Source organism: Rhinolophus ferrumequinum (assembly GCF_004115265.2).
Source record: "Rhinolophus ferrumequinum isolate MPI-CBG mRhiFer1 chromosome 5 unlocalized genomic scaffold, mRhiFer1_v1.p scaffold_110_arrow_ctg1, whole genome shotgun sequence".
In the NCBI taxonomy this organism is placed as follows: Eukaryota; Metazoa; Chordata; class Mammalia; order Chiroptera; family Rhinolophidae; genus Rhinolophus; species Rhinolophus ferrumequinum.
Genome location: NW_022680355.1, coordinates 10,846,452 through 10,859,610, shown reverse-complemented (window position 1 = coordinate 10,859,610; position 13,159 = coordinate 10,846,452). Strand labels below are relative to the sequence as shown.

Below are 13,159 nucleotides of genomic sequence, written 5' to 3'. Positions count from 1 at the left end.
TTCTTCTAAGATTTTGTATTCCTTTTTTCCTAAATATATTAAATCAATAAAGAATTTAATTTGGAACATGGTAGGATGTAGGAAACTATTTTTTCCAAGTGGACATACAATTATTTCAATGTTATTTAACGAATACCACCTTCTTTTGCCACTGCTATAAAATGCTCACTTTAATTTCCTTTATATTACACAGTTCTTTGTTCATCTGTTTGTCTCTACCTGTCTTGTTTTTAGCTAATGTTTTCACATCTTGGAGAAGAGATTTACTTCAATGTTCTTCAAAATTTTTTTTTGGAGGGGGTGTATTTTGGAACAATTTTGCTTTCTGATGAATTTTAGAATCAGTCTGTATACTTTAAATAAAATGAATCCTATTGAATTTTTTAAAAATTGAGATTGAAGCTGTCAAAAAATTTGGGGAGAATTAATATCTCCTCACCTAGGAACGTGGTACATTTTTATTTATTCAATCCTATTTCACTTCCTTTAGTACATTTTATATTTTATGCAACATATGAAGTGTGATCAAACAGTATGGCGAATGTTTAAATTAAAAAAATTTATTACAGTAAAAGACACATTGCCGTTAATGCTCTTCAAAATATTATCCTTACTTTGAACACACTTATCCAATCATTCTTGGCACTTTCTGAAGCAGTTCTGGAAGTCCTCTTTCGTGAGTGTCTTTAATTGCACTGTCATGGCTGCCTCGGTGTCCTGAATTTTGACTTTGGGGAAGAGCCAGAAGTAGCATGGTACCAGATCGGTTGAGTAAAGTGGATGAGGACACACCATAATGTTTTTATTTGACAGAAATTGCCATACCAGAAGCGATGTGTGAATTGGAGCCTTCCATTGTGATCACAAAATGTGGTGAATGCTGCTGCCAAGTACCATCCAATGGAAAGGCAGGGATCTTCAATACAGGAAGCGGCGCATCAAACCTTAGTAACACTGTGAGACAAGTTTCAACTTGTTCTGTGCAGTCAGTCAGGTGTGAGCTACAGTTAAGAGAAGGTGTGTTTTAAAGTGTGCTGTAAATCACCCTCCGTTATGACAACTCACCGTGTCACACATCACTTCTGGTACGGCAATTTCTGTTAAATAAAATATTACGGTGTGTCCTCATCCACCTTATTCACCAGATCTGGCACTGTGTGACTTCTGGCTCTTCCCCAAAGTCAAAATAACCATGAAAGGTAAACATTTTGAATCAATTCAGGACATCGAGGCAGCCACAACAGTGCAACTAACGACACTCACAAAAGAGGACTTCCAGTACTGCTTCAGGATAAGTGTGTTCAAAGCGAGGGGGAGTTTTTTTGTTTTTTTTTTTTAACTATTTATTTATTTATTTATTTATTTATTTATTTATTTATTTATTAGTTTCAGGTGCACAAGACAAAGTAATACATAAACGTTTATCATTTATATCCGTCACACTGTGTTAACACCCCTTCGGGTTTTTTGAGGGGGATTAATGGCAATGAGACTTTTACTGTAATAATGTTTTTAATGCAAACATTCATCGTATTTTTCAACAACGATGAATAAGTCTTAGACATTTTTTGTTAAGTTCAATGTTAGGTATTTCGTATTTTTCATTCCTACTATATATGGAACCTTTTGCAATATATTTTAATTTGCATATTATTTGTGTAAAATAAAACGATTTCTTATTTGGTAAATTCATTTGGCCCTACTAGTTTTTCAGTTGTCTTATGTTGTTTCTTAGACAATCAGGTTAACTGTGAATAGAGACTGTTCATAAAACTGTGATTAAGTGTGCCTCTTCTTGTCCAATAATTCTTCTTATTCTTTGTCTTGATTCCAGTGTTAATGGCAGCAGTGAGAGAAAGTATCATTGCCCAGCAACAATGTGAACATTTCTAATTTTTATCATTGAATGTGTTGTTTGTGATAGGTTTATTTATATGTCTCATTTATATGTAAGACATACCATTTCAAAAATAAAACAAATTATCTGTGTGTCAACTGTTATGTCACCAGTGTTAGACTAGACTGAAGATGGCACAGATGGGAAAGTATCAGTTCTAAGACTGAGACTAAGTAGGAGAAGTAGCTGCCTTGGACCAAGCTTTACCCATAATGCCTCTCCTGCATTCCAACAGCGATAACAGAGGCTTCTAATGGACGCTGGGAGCAGAACTGGACACTTACCATGACTTCACCTGCATTGGATTGTAGGTCAAACCTTATTAGAAGAAGCCTGAAATTTGTAAACATGCCATTTAGTGGCATCTTGGATTGGGCAGTGAAGGCAAAATGCTTCAGCTTACCCCAGATACAGAGGAGAGAGATATCCTAAAGTTTTTAAATGGTAAATAAAGATGGAAATGCCCCAACCCTCTAAGGAAGGTCTTTGAAAAAGCTAATGGTCAGATTGCGAGTTAAAATTACATTTTGAAGAAGAATTTACTAGAAAATTTGAAGCAATTATCCTAAATCACCAAGTAGAAGTTAAATGATGTCTAAAACACCCTGCTAAATTAGGCAGGAAAATGCATATAGTACACCTCAGAGAACAACTTAAATGTTCAACGTGTTAGGGCTAAAACCTAAATGAAGGTCTCTCAAGATTCCTAATACTTCTGATTCCAGATAAAAGAAGTTTTACTAGAGTGACTATAGAACAAGAGAGTAAATAATGGGGGGGGGGGCAGGGAAGGGGAGAGGGGAAGTCCTCAGAAATGGGTATATAGTAACAAATTAACCTCCAGAAAAATGCTTCGTCTATTAATTTTTGAAACCTGGCTTTAAAATAAGTAAAATTCTTCACCTTCAAGAGAGAGCTAGGAAAAATGACAAAAGGATTTCTGTAATTCTATCCTAATAGGGTATGTATTTGTATAAGCATTGTAATAACATGACTCTAAAGCAAAAGAGAGTGTATTTAAATTGCCACTTGAGGATTTCTTTAGTTTCACTTTCACGAAATGCTTTTTTGCGAAAGTGTTTTTGTTTTTTTCTTTCTCACCTTAGTCTTTCCTTTGGGTACATAATAAATTCCAGAAGCTCGTAAAAGAAAATAGCGCCTTTTCCAGGATTTCTTTCCATCTTCTTTCAAATAAAGAGCTCCTTCAAGTTCTGGTACAATGATGGATGTTCCACAGAAACTTTCCTGAAATTGAGATTCTGATTATATAAACACATGAAAGATAAAACACAAATTTTGTTCACATTTAAACAAACTGACAAACTGGCCTTTAAGCTAAACGCCATTTTTGCTTACAACTCTGATTGAATGAGTATGTTTACATTGCATGCTGTTTGCCAAAAGATTGGGAGAGTCCTCGCTCTCAAGTTAGACTTTAAGGTTTCTTGACCACTTAGCTCTGTGATCACGGGCAAGTCACTAACCCGTGACTTTACTTGCAAAATGGAGTAATAACAGCCCCAGCTCCATAAGTTAGGTTTTGAGTACAATTTTGGTATATTGTAAAATTAAATGTTAAATAACGGCTATTACTGTTATTATAAATTGGTAAATAGAAAAGTTATTACTTTTCCTGTAAGCAAAAAAAAAAAGAAAATTACTATTTCACTGCTAGGGAATAGAAAAATTACAATATATTGGCATGGTTTTCTTCTTACAGAATGAAGAAGGCAATTATTAATACTACAGTATCAGAAAAGAATAATGCCAAAGTACATTTTCTAGGTGTAGATTTTCAAATGTCAAAACTGGCATGGATTTATAATTCTTAGTAAATTTCTTTTAAAAAGCAGTGTGATAAAATTGTATATTAGTCCATCTTCCGGTTCAAATACTCAAACTTCTTCCTTCCTTTTTTTTTTTTTTATAACTCTCAACTTCCTTTCATTCAGTCTCATTAATGTATAACTTAATTTTGCGTCCTTCAAGTAAATTTATATGCAGTGGAGCTGGGATTCATTTCTTTTTTGTTCACATTTCCCTCAGTTTCCTCCAAATTTAGCTGGTATTAGTTGTCTTGTCAGTAATCTCTTAAATTCCATCAGATTTTTTTGTTTTTGTGCCAAATTAGAAAGCAGGATAGTGCTGATTTTTCATAACATAACATACTTTGTATTTACGTTCACTTCCAGGTTTTAAAACACTGCTGAAGTTCTATGACAAGAACTCTTCAAGCAATTGTATTAATCTAGGCATAACTAGTCCCTGATTTACAGACAGCTGGTGTATAAGCACTGATTGAAAAAAAAAAAATTGTCTGTGTGGCAAACTGTTCACTCCCCCTCCATGTCTGTTAGTCTCCATCACTGCTAGACATGCTCAGAACTTGAATCTCCTTCTGCTGGGGACGCCTGGTGTCTTATCTTCCTAGACTCCACCTGGAGTCTATTTGGCAAATGCAGAAAGAATGTCCCCATTCCCACTGTTAGGCCTTCCTGGGAAATGCCCACGGTGCTCTTGGTCCCAGGAACCAGAACTTGTGTTCTTTCAGGACCTTGGGCGTGGCAGCAAGGTTCTGGGGCCTGCTCCATTGTTACAAGGCTGGGAGGGCCTGATGGTGACAGAAACAAGTGTGCAGGCCTCGGCAGGTCCCCGGTGAATGGTAGAGGGAGCTCTTTAGCATCAGCACACTAGCTCCAGGTGGGAATGTGGGCCCAGGCATCACAGGTCTTTTGTCTTTTGTTTTTTCAAGAGAAACCCGAAATCCACTAACTCAAGGAAAGGTCAACATATTTTCAGGGGCAAAGAAAACCTGTCTGGGGCTCCAGCATGCCCATTTGTGATCTGCGATCTGGCATTCATCTATATTACATACTGGGAACAGAGCCTCCATTTGTAGCATAGTTACTATTGAAACTCATTAGGAGTTTCAAAAAAATCAACCATCAGATAACTTCTGGAACATAACCCAACAGTGATAATCACAGACATTTGTATAGTAATTGACACACTGTGCTTCTACTACCTCCCTGGATCTCTGTAATAATTCAATACAACTCAGGAAACCAAGGTTCTTGGTCTTTCCAAATAACACATGAACCTCAACAGACACATTCAACATTGTATTGGGTCTGTAACTCCAAATCTCTCACTTCCTACTACACCTGGCAGCTGGAAGAGGAGCATTTTAGAATTTACTATAAAGAAGATTTGGAAATCCTTTCATCTGACTTATGTGGAATACTTAAATAACGAAACATATGGAATGTTAGGTGATGGGTTTTATGTGGATTCATGTCTTTTAGTCAAGAATTACTAATTCAACTTCATGAAAAGTAAAATATATTGTCTAAAGCCATACTTTTGAACAACTGACTCAAAAAACCAGATTAATTATCTAAACAGCTATAATTTGGTAATAATTTGATTTTAAAATCCCAAGTCAAAATTTCAGTGTGTCTCAGATCTCCCATTGTTCTGAGAAGCAAATAATTTAAAAACAGATGCCATTAACATCTTTCTCTTTTCATTTACTCTGTAAAATTAAACTTACCTCAAGTAAGCATTCTTTGTTCTTAGCATTCATTTTCTCATTTGTTTCCTTGCTTTCTTTTTTTCCTTTGTTATCCAAGTAAAAATTCTACATAAAAGATGAAAAGATCAGATCAATAATTCTGCATCAATGTGCTAGCCACTGTAAGGAACTCATGGCCTTGCTGGAGAGAGAAGATGTACCTGCAGGAAATAAACTGGAAACCACAATGTATGCTGTCTGTCAACCAAGTGTTTACTTACCCTGGGCCTCACCAAGTGCTGACTACCGCATAACTGGCAGAAGTAAAACCTTCCCTTCCACTCCTAGTACATAATCACTGAGGAAACAAGCATAAGATAGAAAACACTAGCAAAGGATATGATGTAATTTAATTGTTAAATTCCATGGTCTACAACACAATGGCAAATGTTGGAAGCTGAGAGACCTTGATGCCCTAGGCAGAATCTGGGGCTGGAGTGAAGGTGGAGCCCACGTCCCAAGTCCAAAAGGGGAACTGCTCCATTGAAGAATGCCATGTAGGATCCCAGGGCCCTGTGGACTAGAGATTCTGTATTATCAAGAGAAGCTTGAAATCTGGATTTCTATAAATGTCGGCAACTAATTTTAATTTAAAAGAACTGTGTGGGTCATTCACAACACAGAGTGTGCTACTTGACAACTTCTAATGATAGACAGAAGAAGAAAGGGCATTTCTCGAAAGAGAGACAACCTAATAAAGTCAGGGAAGATCATGGTTACAAAGCACTCAAGAATAGGCACCTGGTTGAAAGCAGGATTTGTATTAATCTATGTATCATCTTGATTTCTGGTCAAGGTGGTGGGGTAAGTAAACACTGTGCTCACCTCCTTTCAGGACCACAACAAGTACAACTAAACCACAGAAAAACCATTATTGCCTGAATTGCCTGAAGTCTAGCTGAACCGAAGCCCTACAACTGCGGACATACAGAAAAGCCACCTTGAAACTGGTAGGGGTAGAGACCCGGAATGGGCTGGTTTCACACCCGTGTGTGACCGTTAAAAATCAGGAGGGATATCTCCACTGTGGAGGAGTGAGGGGTCCCAATCCCTCCCCAGCCCAAGGTTTTAGTGCTGGAGAGAGAAGTCCCCATAATTTCTGTCTGTGAAAACCAGCAGAGATTGTGGCAGAGTGAGATGGAGGGTGGCTGGAGTCCCAGATGCTCCTCTTAAAGGGACCACGTGTGGACTTACTTATTGATGGACTCACTTGCTCTGTGCTCCAGTGCTGGGGCAGCAGCTCAAAAGGGGCCAGGGATACATGGGAGTAATTGAATTCATGGTGAGGGCTGGAGGAGCAGCTTTCTCCTGGAGGGAGGAGCTGGCAGAAGCCATTGTTTCTTTGTTGAGGTCCCCCTCCCACACCCTGAGTACACACACAGGCAGATGCTACATCTGAGTCTCCATCAAACTGGCAATCACCTTTCATTTGCACTGTCCTAGTGATTCCCTGAGACTATGCACAACCTAACTTTTGGGCATACCCAAGCCACTTCCAGCATCTTTCTCCTATAAACGGCCTGCCTTGGCTCATGTTGCTGACATTCCTAAAATCTCTCAAAGGTTCACAAAACCAAAACAAGCAGCATCTGGCTTTGGCATGTCCCCTATCTCTGGCTGAGCAGCTCAAAACCCAGCACTAGTGACAGTGGACCATGGTTTGAGGCTTAAACTCCCAAGGCACCTCCAAGCACAATATGGGCAGCGGCCATCTCTGGATTGCTTTGTGGCTCATGTCAGGTGGTCTTGGAAAGGGCACAGACTGCAGCTGAACTGGGCCTGCAGCAGGTCCCCTCCCAGGAGGCCCTGGGTCTGGCAGACCCAGAGGGCAGCTTCGAAGTGAGCCAGAGCATCACCCGGCCGCCTCCAAGGATGACATACCCAAAGAGAAGACTGGGAATGCACCAGAGCCTGACTAAAGCAAAACCCGCACTGTAGGGTCAGCCCCTGACCAACAGCTCCTCTACTATAGTCATGGCCAGTTTCACAACCAATCATCCTGAGGGTCAATCCCTCCTATTGATGTTCAAATAGCAATCAAGTCTCAACTACAATAGGAGGACACACACAATCTACATAAGGGACACACCTGGCTCTGGTTACCAGGGAGACTGCATGACTGTGTCCCACAGACACCTACTACATAAAGCCACTCTACTAAGACCAGCAGGCATAGCAACCGTACATAAAAAGAAACATAGGGAGACAGTCAAAATGGAGAGATAGAGAAACATATCTCAAATGAAAGAACAGAACAAAGCTCCAGAAAAAGAACTAAACAGAATGGAGACACTCAATCTACCAGATGCAGAGTTCCAAACACTGGTTATAAAGATGCTCAATGATCTCAGGGAGAACTTCAACAAAGAGATTGGAAACATAAAAATGGAGATAGAAAACAGAAAAAAGAGCCAGTCAGAAATAAAGATTACAATAACTGAAATGAAGACTACATTAGAAGGAATCAACAGTAGATTAGAAGAAGCAGAGGATCGAACCAGTGATTTAGAAGATTAGGTAGCAGAAAACACCCAATCACAACAGCAAAAAGAAAAAAGAACACAAAAAATGAAGACAGTTTAAGGGACCTCTGGGACAACATCAAGCATACCAACATTTGCATTATAGGGGTACCAGCAGGAGAAAAGAGAGCAAGAAATTGAAAACCTATTTGAAGAAATGATGACTGAAAACTTCCCTAACCTGGTGAAGGAAATAGACATACAAGACCAGGAAGTGCAGAGAGTCCCAAACGAGAGGAACCCAAAGAGGCCCACACCAAAACACATCATAATTAAAATGCCAAAGGTTAAAGACAAAGAGAGATCTAAAAGCAGCAAGAGTAAAGCGGTTAGTTACCTACAAGGGAGCTCCCATAAGACAACCAGCTGATTTCTCAACAGAAACTTTGCGGGCCAGAAAGGATTGCCAAGAAATGTTCAAAGTGACATAAAGCAAGGACCTACAAACAAAATTACTCTACCCAGCAAAGCTATCATTTAGAATCAAAGGACAGACAAAGAGCTTTAGAATTGAAGGACAGATAAAGGATGGTTGAATGGGTAAGAAAACAAAACCCTTACATATGCTGCTTACAGGAGACTCACTTCAGATCAAAAGACACACACAGACTGAAAGTAAATGAATAGGAAAAAGATATTTCATGAAAATGGAAATGAAAAAAAAAAAAAAAAAGCTGGGGTAGCAATACTTATACCAGACAAAACAGACTTTAAAACAAAGTCTTTAACAAGTAACAAAGAAGGACCCAATAATCCCATTTCTGGGTAGTTAGTGGAAGAAACCCAAAATGTTACTTTGAGGGGACGTGTGCATCCACATGTTCATTGCAGCATTGTTTACAATGGCCAAGATGTGGAGACAGCCTGGGTGTCTGTCAACGGATGAATGGATAAAGGGGAGGTGGTACACGTATACAATGGAATATTGCTCGGCCAGGGAAGGGAATGGGTTCTCGCCATCTGTGGTGGCCTGGATGGACCTGGAGGGTATTGTGCTGAGTGAAGTATGTCAGACAGAGAAAGACAGATGCAATGTGACTTCGCTTATATGTGGAATCTAAAGAAGGAAACAAACAAAGCAGAAACACACTCATCAATACAGACAACATTTTGATGGTTGCCAGATGGGAGGGGGGTTGGGAATGGGTGAAGAAAGGGAAGCGATTAAAAAGTGCAAATTGGTTGTTACAAAGTAGTCATGGGGATGTAGGGTACAGCATAAGGAATATAGTCGATAATATTGTAATAACTATGGTGTCAGATGGGTACTAGATTTATTGGGGTGATAGATGGGAGGGGGTTTGGGGGCCAGGGTGAAAAATGTGAAGGCATTAAGAAGTACAAATTGGTAGTTACAAAATAGTCACGGGGATGTAAAGTTAAGCCTAAAGAATATAGTCAATAATATGCTAATAACTAGATATTAATATGCTGGATACTATAGTAGTTAGGGGGATCACTTCTTAAATTATATAAATATCTAAGCACTGTACTGTACACCTGAAATTAATATAAAATAATATTGAATGTCAACTGTAATTGAAAAAAGTAAGAAAAGGGAGGAGACGGGGAAGGGGAATAAGAAGTTCAAATTTCCAGGTATAAAACAAATAAGCCATGGGGATGTAAAGTACAGCATAAGGAATATAGTTAATAATATTGTGATAACATGATACAGTGTCAGGTGGTTGCTGGGCTTATCATGGTGATCACTTCTTTAGGTATATAAATGTTGAAGAACTATTGTGTACACCTGAAACTAATGTAATATTGTATGTTAGCTATATTTTAATAAAAATGTTAAGTATAATTCCTGTATCATCTTGTTAATACTGAGTGTCAATGAGGTAGCTGAAACTAAATGTTACATGCATGAGTTTCCAAAGAAAAACTCATGAGCATCCAAGGGCTAAATTTTACATCGTCAATATAGCTGAAGCATCAATATACAAAAGGATTATTATGAGTGACCGTTGTCATAATTAAACCGTTGAGTCTTTTGTGTGAAAATGTAGAGTTTTGTTAAATAATGCATGAAAAAAATGTATTAAAACTAGAACATATGCCTCTGGAGCACAGTGACTAAATTAAGGACCCTCCTGAATATAGACAGTGTTTATTTACACCATAGGAGTGTTTCTCCAAGTGTGATCCCCAGACCATGTTGATGGTCAATAAAATGCATGGTCCTAGGCTCCCAACCTACTGAACTGGAATCTCTGGGACGGGGCCTGGAAATCTGCATTCCACCATGTTTCCTGGATGATTTTTATTCACATTGAAACTTAAAAACAGAGTATACTGGACAGAGAGGAAGCAAACTGCAGGCAGATAAAATTTGCAAAATTAGGATATCTCCTAGAAATAGAGTGCATAAAAATGTGATTACTAACTTACATAGGGGAAATAAGTCAAGTATAATTCCCTTGGTAATTCTTATTGAATTCTCTTCAATATACTTTTTAAGACTTTGAACTTTTACTTGTTACTTGAAAGGACAGTATATTGTGAATTATTGTGGTTATTGCATAGGGTTCAGAAATTATTTTAATTTTACATGTTTGTCTTGAAGACTATGACTAGTCATAAGTGATAAACACTGGTTGTCTGGGATCCACACCAAGATCTAATAGTTAGGCTAATATGTGTTTCCTGCCTCTTGGGGGTAAGTTAAAAGAATGACTGTCCCAAAGAGCTGACCAGTCTCTCTTAAATGGAATAAGGCATGATAGCAACTAGTAGGGGAATTCTTTGCTCTGTTGTTCCTTATTTTAAAATGAGGTGGTCTGTTAGTACCTCCCAAAGTATGTAGACCAGTCATTCTGATGGAATTCCTTCATAATTAAGAATCTCTGGGTCCACAGAGAAACCAGAATCTGGTTTCTCTCCATAACTTGATTATAGACTGCTTTATTATAGGTGACTCCCAACCTATTTCTCTTCTGGTGCTTCTTACCTCAGTGAATGACATTAGAACCTACTCAGTTCTCGATCCTGAAACCAGTGTGTCATCCCTGCATCCTCCTCTTATGCCTCCCTATTAATCACCATATTCTGCAAAATTCTTCATCCTAAGAATTTCCCAGCGCCCTCCAGTTCATCATCATCTCCTCTTTCTGAGCTTCTGTAACCACCACTCTACCTCATGGTGGCTTTTACTTGGCTTTCTCCAAATCCATCCTCCATTGTGCAGCCACAGTGATCTTTGCCCTTGCTCAAACCTCAGGATAAAGTCCAATTAATGTCTTTGACAGAGGTTACAAGGCCCTCCATCATGTTGTTCCTGCTTCTTTCCAGGCCAAAGGAAATCTTGCTAGGACCATATGATTTAGTTAAAAATAATTTGATCGCAAATAAACTCACAGCAGAAGTAACCAATTAGTTAAAATTCTCCCCTGCCACATGTTTTTTCAGGTCTTAGTGATTCTGATGCCCCAAGTAGTACTTAGTTTTTATGCATCTTTAAGTCTTTGGGCCCATGCTACAGAATTTTTCAGGTTTTTTTCTTTTTTTAATCTGTATTTCACTCTTAGCCAATTTTGCTTGCGTGGCATCTCTTCCTAAAATTTTGGATTTTGGGTGAGGTACTGGAGAGTGAAGTGAGTGTGAACCAACAGCCCGATGCAACTGGCCTTGGCACTGCTGCCAGCCATGAAGACAGGACCTATTCCAGGAACGGTGAGTCCTAGCCAGGGATCAGGCCTCCCTCAGCTTCAAGAGGCATTGTGATGGCAGGAAGGAACACAATACACTGTAGGAAATACAATGAATGACACTCTGGACTACTATAAGTGGCTCTAGAATCTTCCATCACATGATAACCTTCTGCTGATGGCATTTCACTCATGATTTCTACTTATATAAATCATTTTTCTGCAAGAACGAAGCCTTAACCCTAAGGGAAAAAAATGGTCCACTGCCCAGATGCATAGAAAGTGAGGCTAAGGGCACACCACAGATTTTGCCTCTTGACAGATACTGTAGAACAATCTTGCCCTGATTTAGGATGAGTGAAGAGGGAAAACCAGCATCGTGTTTATGGCATAACACTTCAAGACCCGATGGGAAATAGTATCTGAAAGGCTTTGCGGACAACATATCTATACAATCAATGAACTGCAGGATTCAGAAGAAAATTGTTATCTTCAAAAGAAGGCAGTAAGATAAATAGAAGTATATTTCCAGTGGAAATTTCTCACGCACATACAACCCAGAAATTGTCAGAATTCACTTCCCTCACTCTAAGGTTAGCATGCTGAAGACACAGTCCAGGTGGAGTACTGATCAGAAGATGGATTATTCAACCAAACACTGAGAAAAGGCAAGTACTTAAAATCAATCACATCAGAAATGCATCCACCTCAATGTTGATCCTTAAATTTAATTGTAAATTAGGAGAATCTACTTACTTGGTTTTAAAGAATATATTATAACTCAGCAGAATCCATGAGGAGGATTTCTGCCCCTCCTGTGATATAGTAGCTTGCAGTTAGACCAAATCAGCTAGAAAATCTGGATTTAAAAATCAACTAGAAAACCTGGATTTAAAAAAAAAAAAAATCTGTATGAAGGGTTTGGATAGCTGCAGAGGTAAGCAGGACTCAAAGGGCCAAGATCCAAGACAGAAAGGAAAACAAAGAGGTGTCTAGATGTTCTGAGAGCCACATCTCCCCAGAGGGCATTTGTGATGCTTGGCCTAAGGTGAGAGGCTGAGAATCATGGCAGATGACTTGAACAGGCACTTCACAAAAATGGACATTCAAATGGATAATAAACATTTGAAAAGGTATTCAAATCATTGGTAATAGGAAAATTCAACTTAAAACCACAGGAGATAGCACTATACACACACATAGAACCACTAAAAGGTTGTTTTTTTTTTTTTTTTTTAAATGGCAACACCAAGGTCAGGCAGCATCTGGAACAGCAGGAATTCTCATATGATACTAATGGGAGGGAAAATCATAGAATCACTTTGGAAAACAGTGTGGCACTATCTCCTAAAGCTAGATAGATGCATAACGTATAATCTAGCAGTTGCACTTGCAGGTCTATATGCAAGAGAAAAGTCTACAAACGTCCAACAGAAGACATGTGCAAGAATGTTCCCAACAGCATTCCTTGTTAAAGCCCCAAGCTAGAAACAAATCATATGCCCATCAATCA

General features: G+C 38.7%; 1 protein-coding gene across 1 annotated transcript in view; it reads right to left on the bottom strand.

Moving 5' to 3' along the window:
* The window catches only part of APBB1IP (amyloid beta precursor protein binding family B member 1 interacting protein), a 107,620-nt gene that overhangs the window by 22,279 nt on the left and 72,182 nt on the right, over positions 1–13,159 (bottom strand). Inside the window, exons 8-9 of the mRNA XM_033100616.1 lie at positions 5,451–5,537; positions 2,999–3,142 (exon numbers count right to left, since the gene is read on the bottom strand). Coding sequence (XP_032956507.1) covers positions 2,999–3,142; positions 5,451–5,537 — 231 coding nt within the window. The remainder of the gene's footprint in view (positions 1–2,998; positions 3,143–5,450; positions 5,538–13,159) is intronic.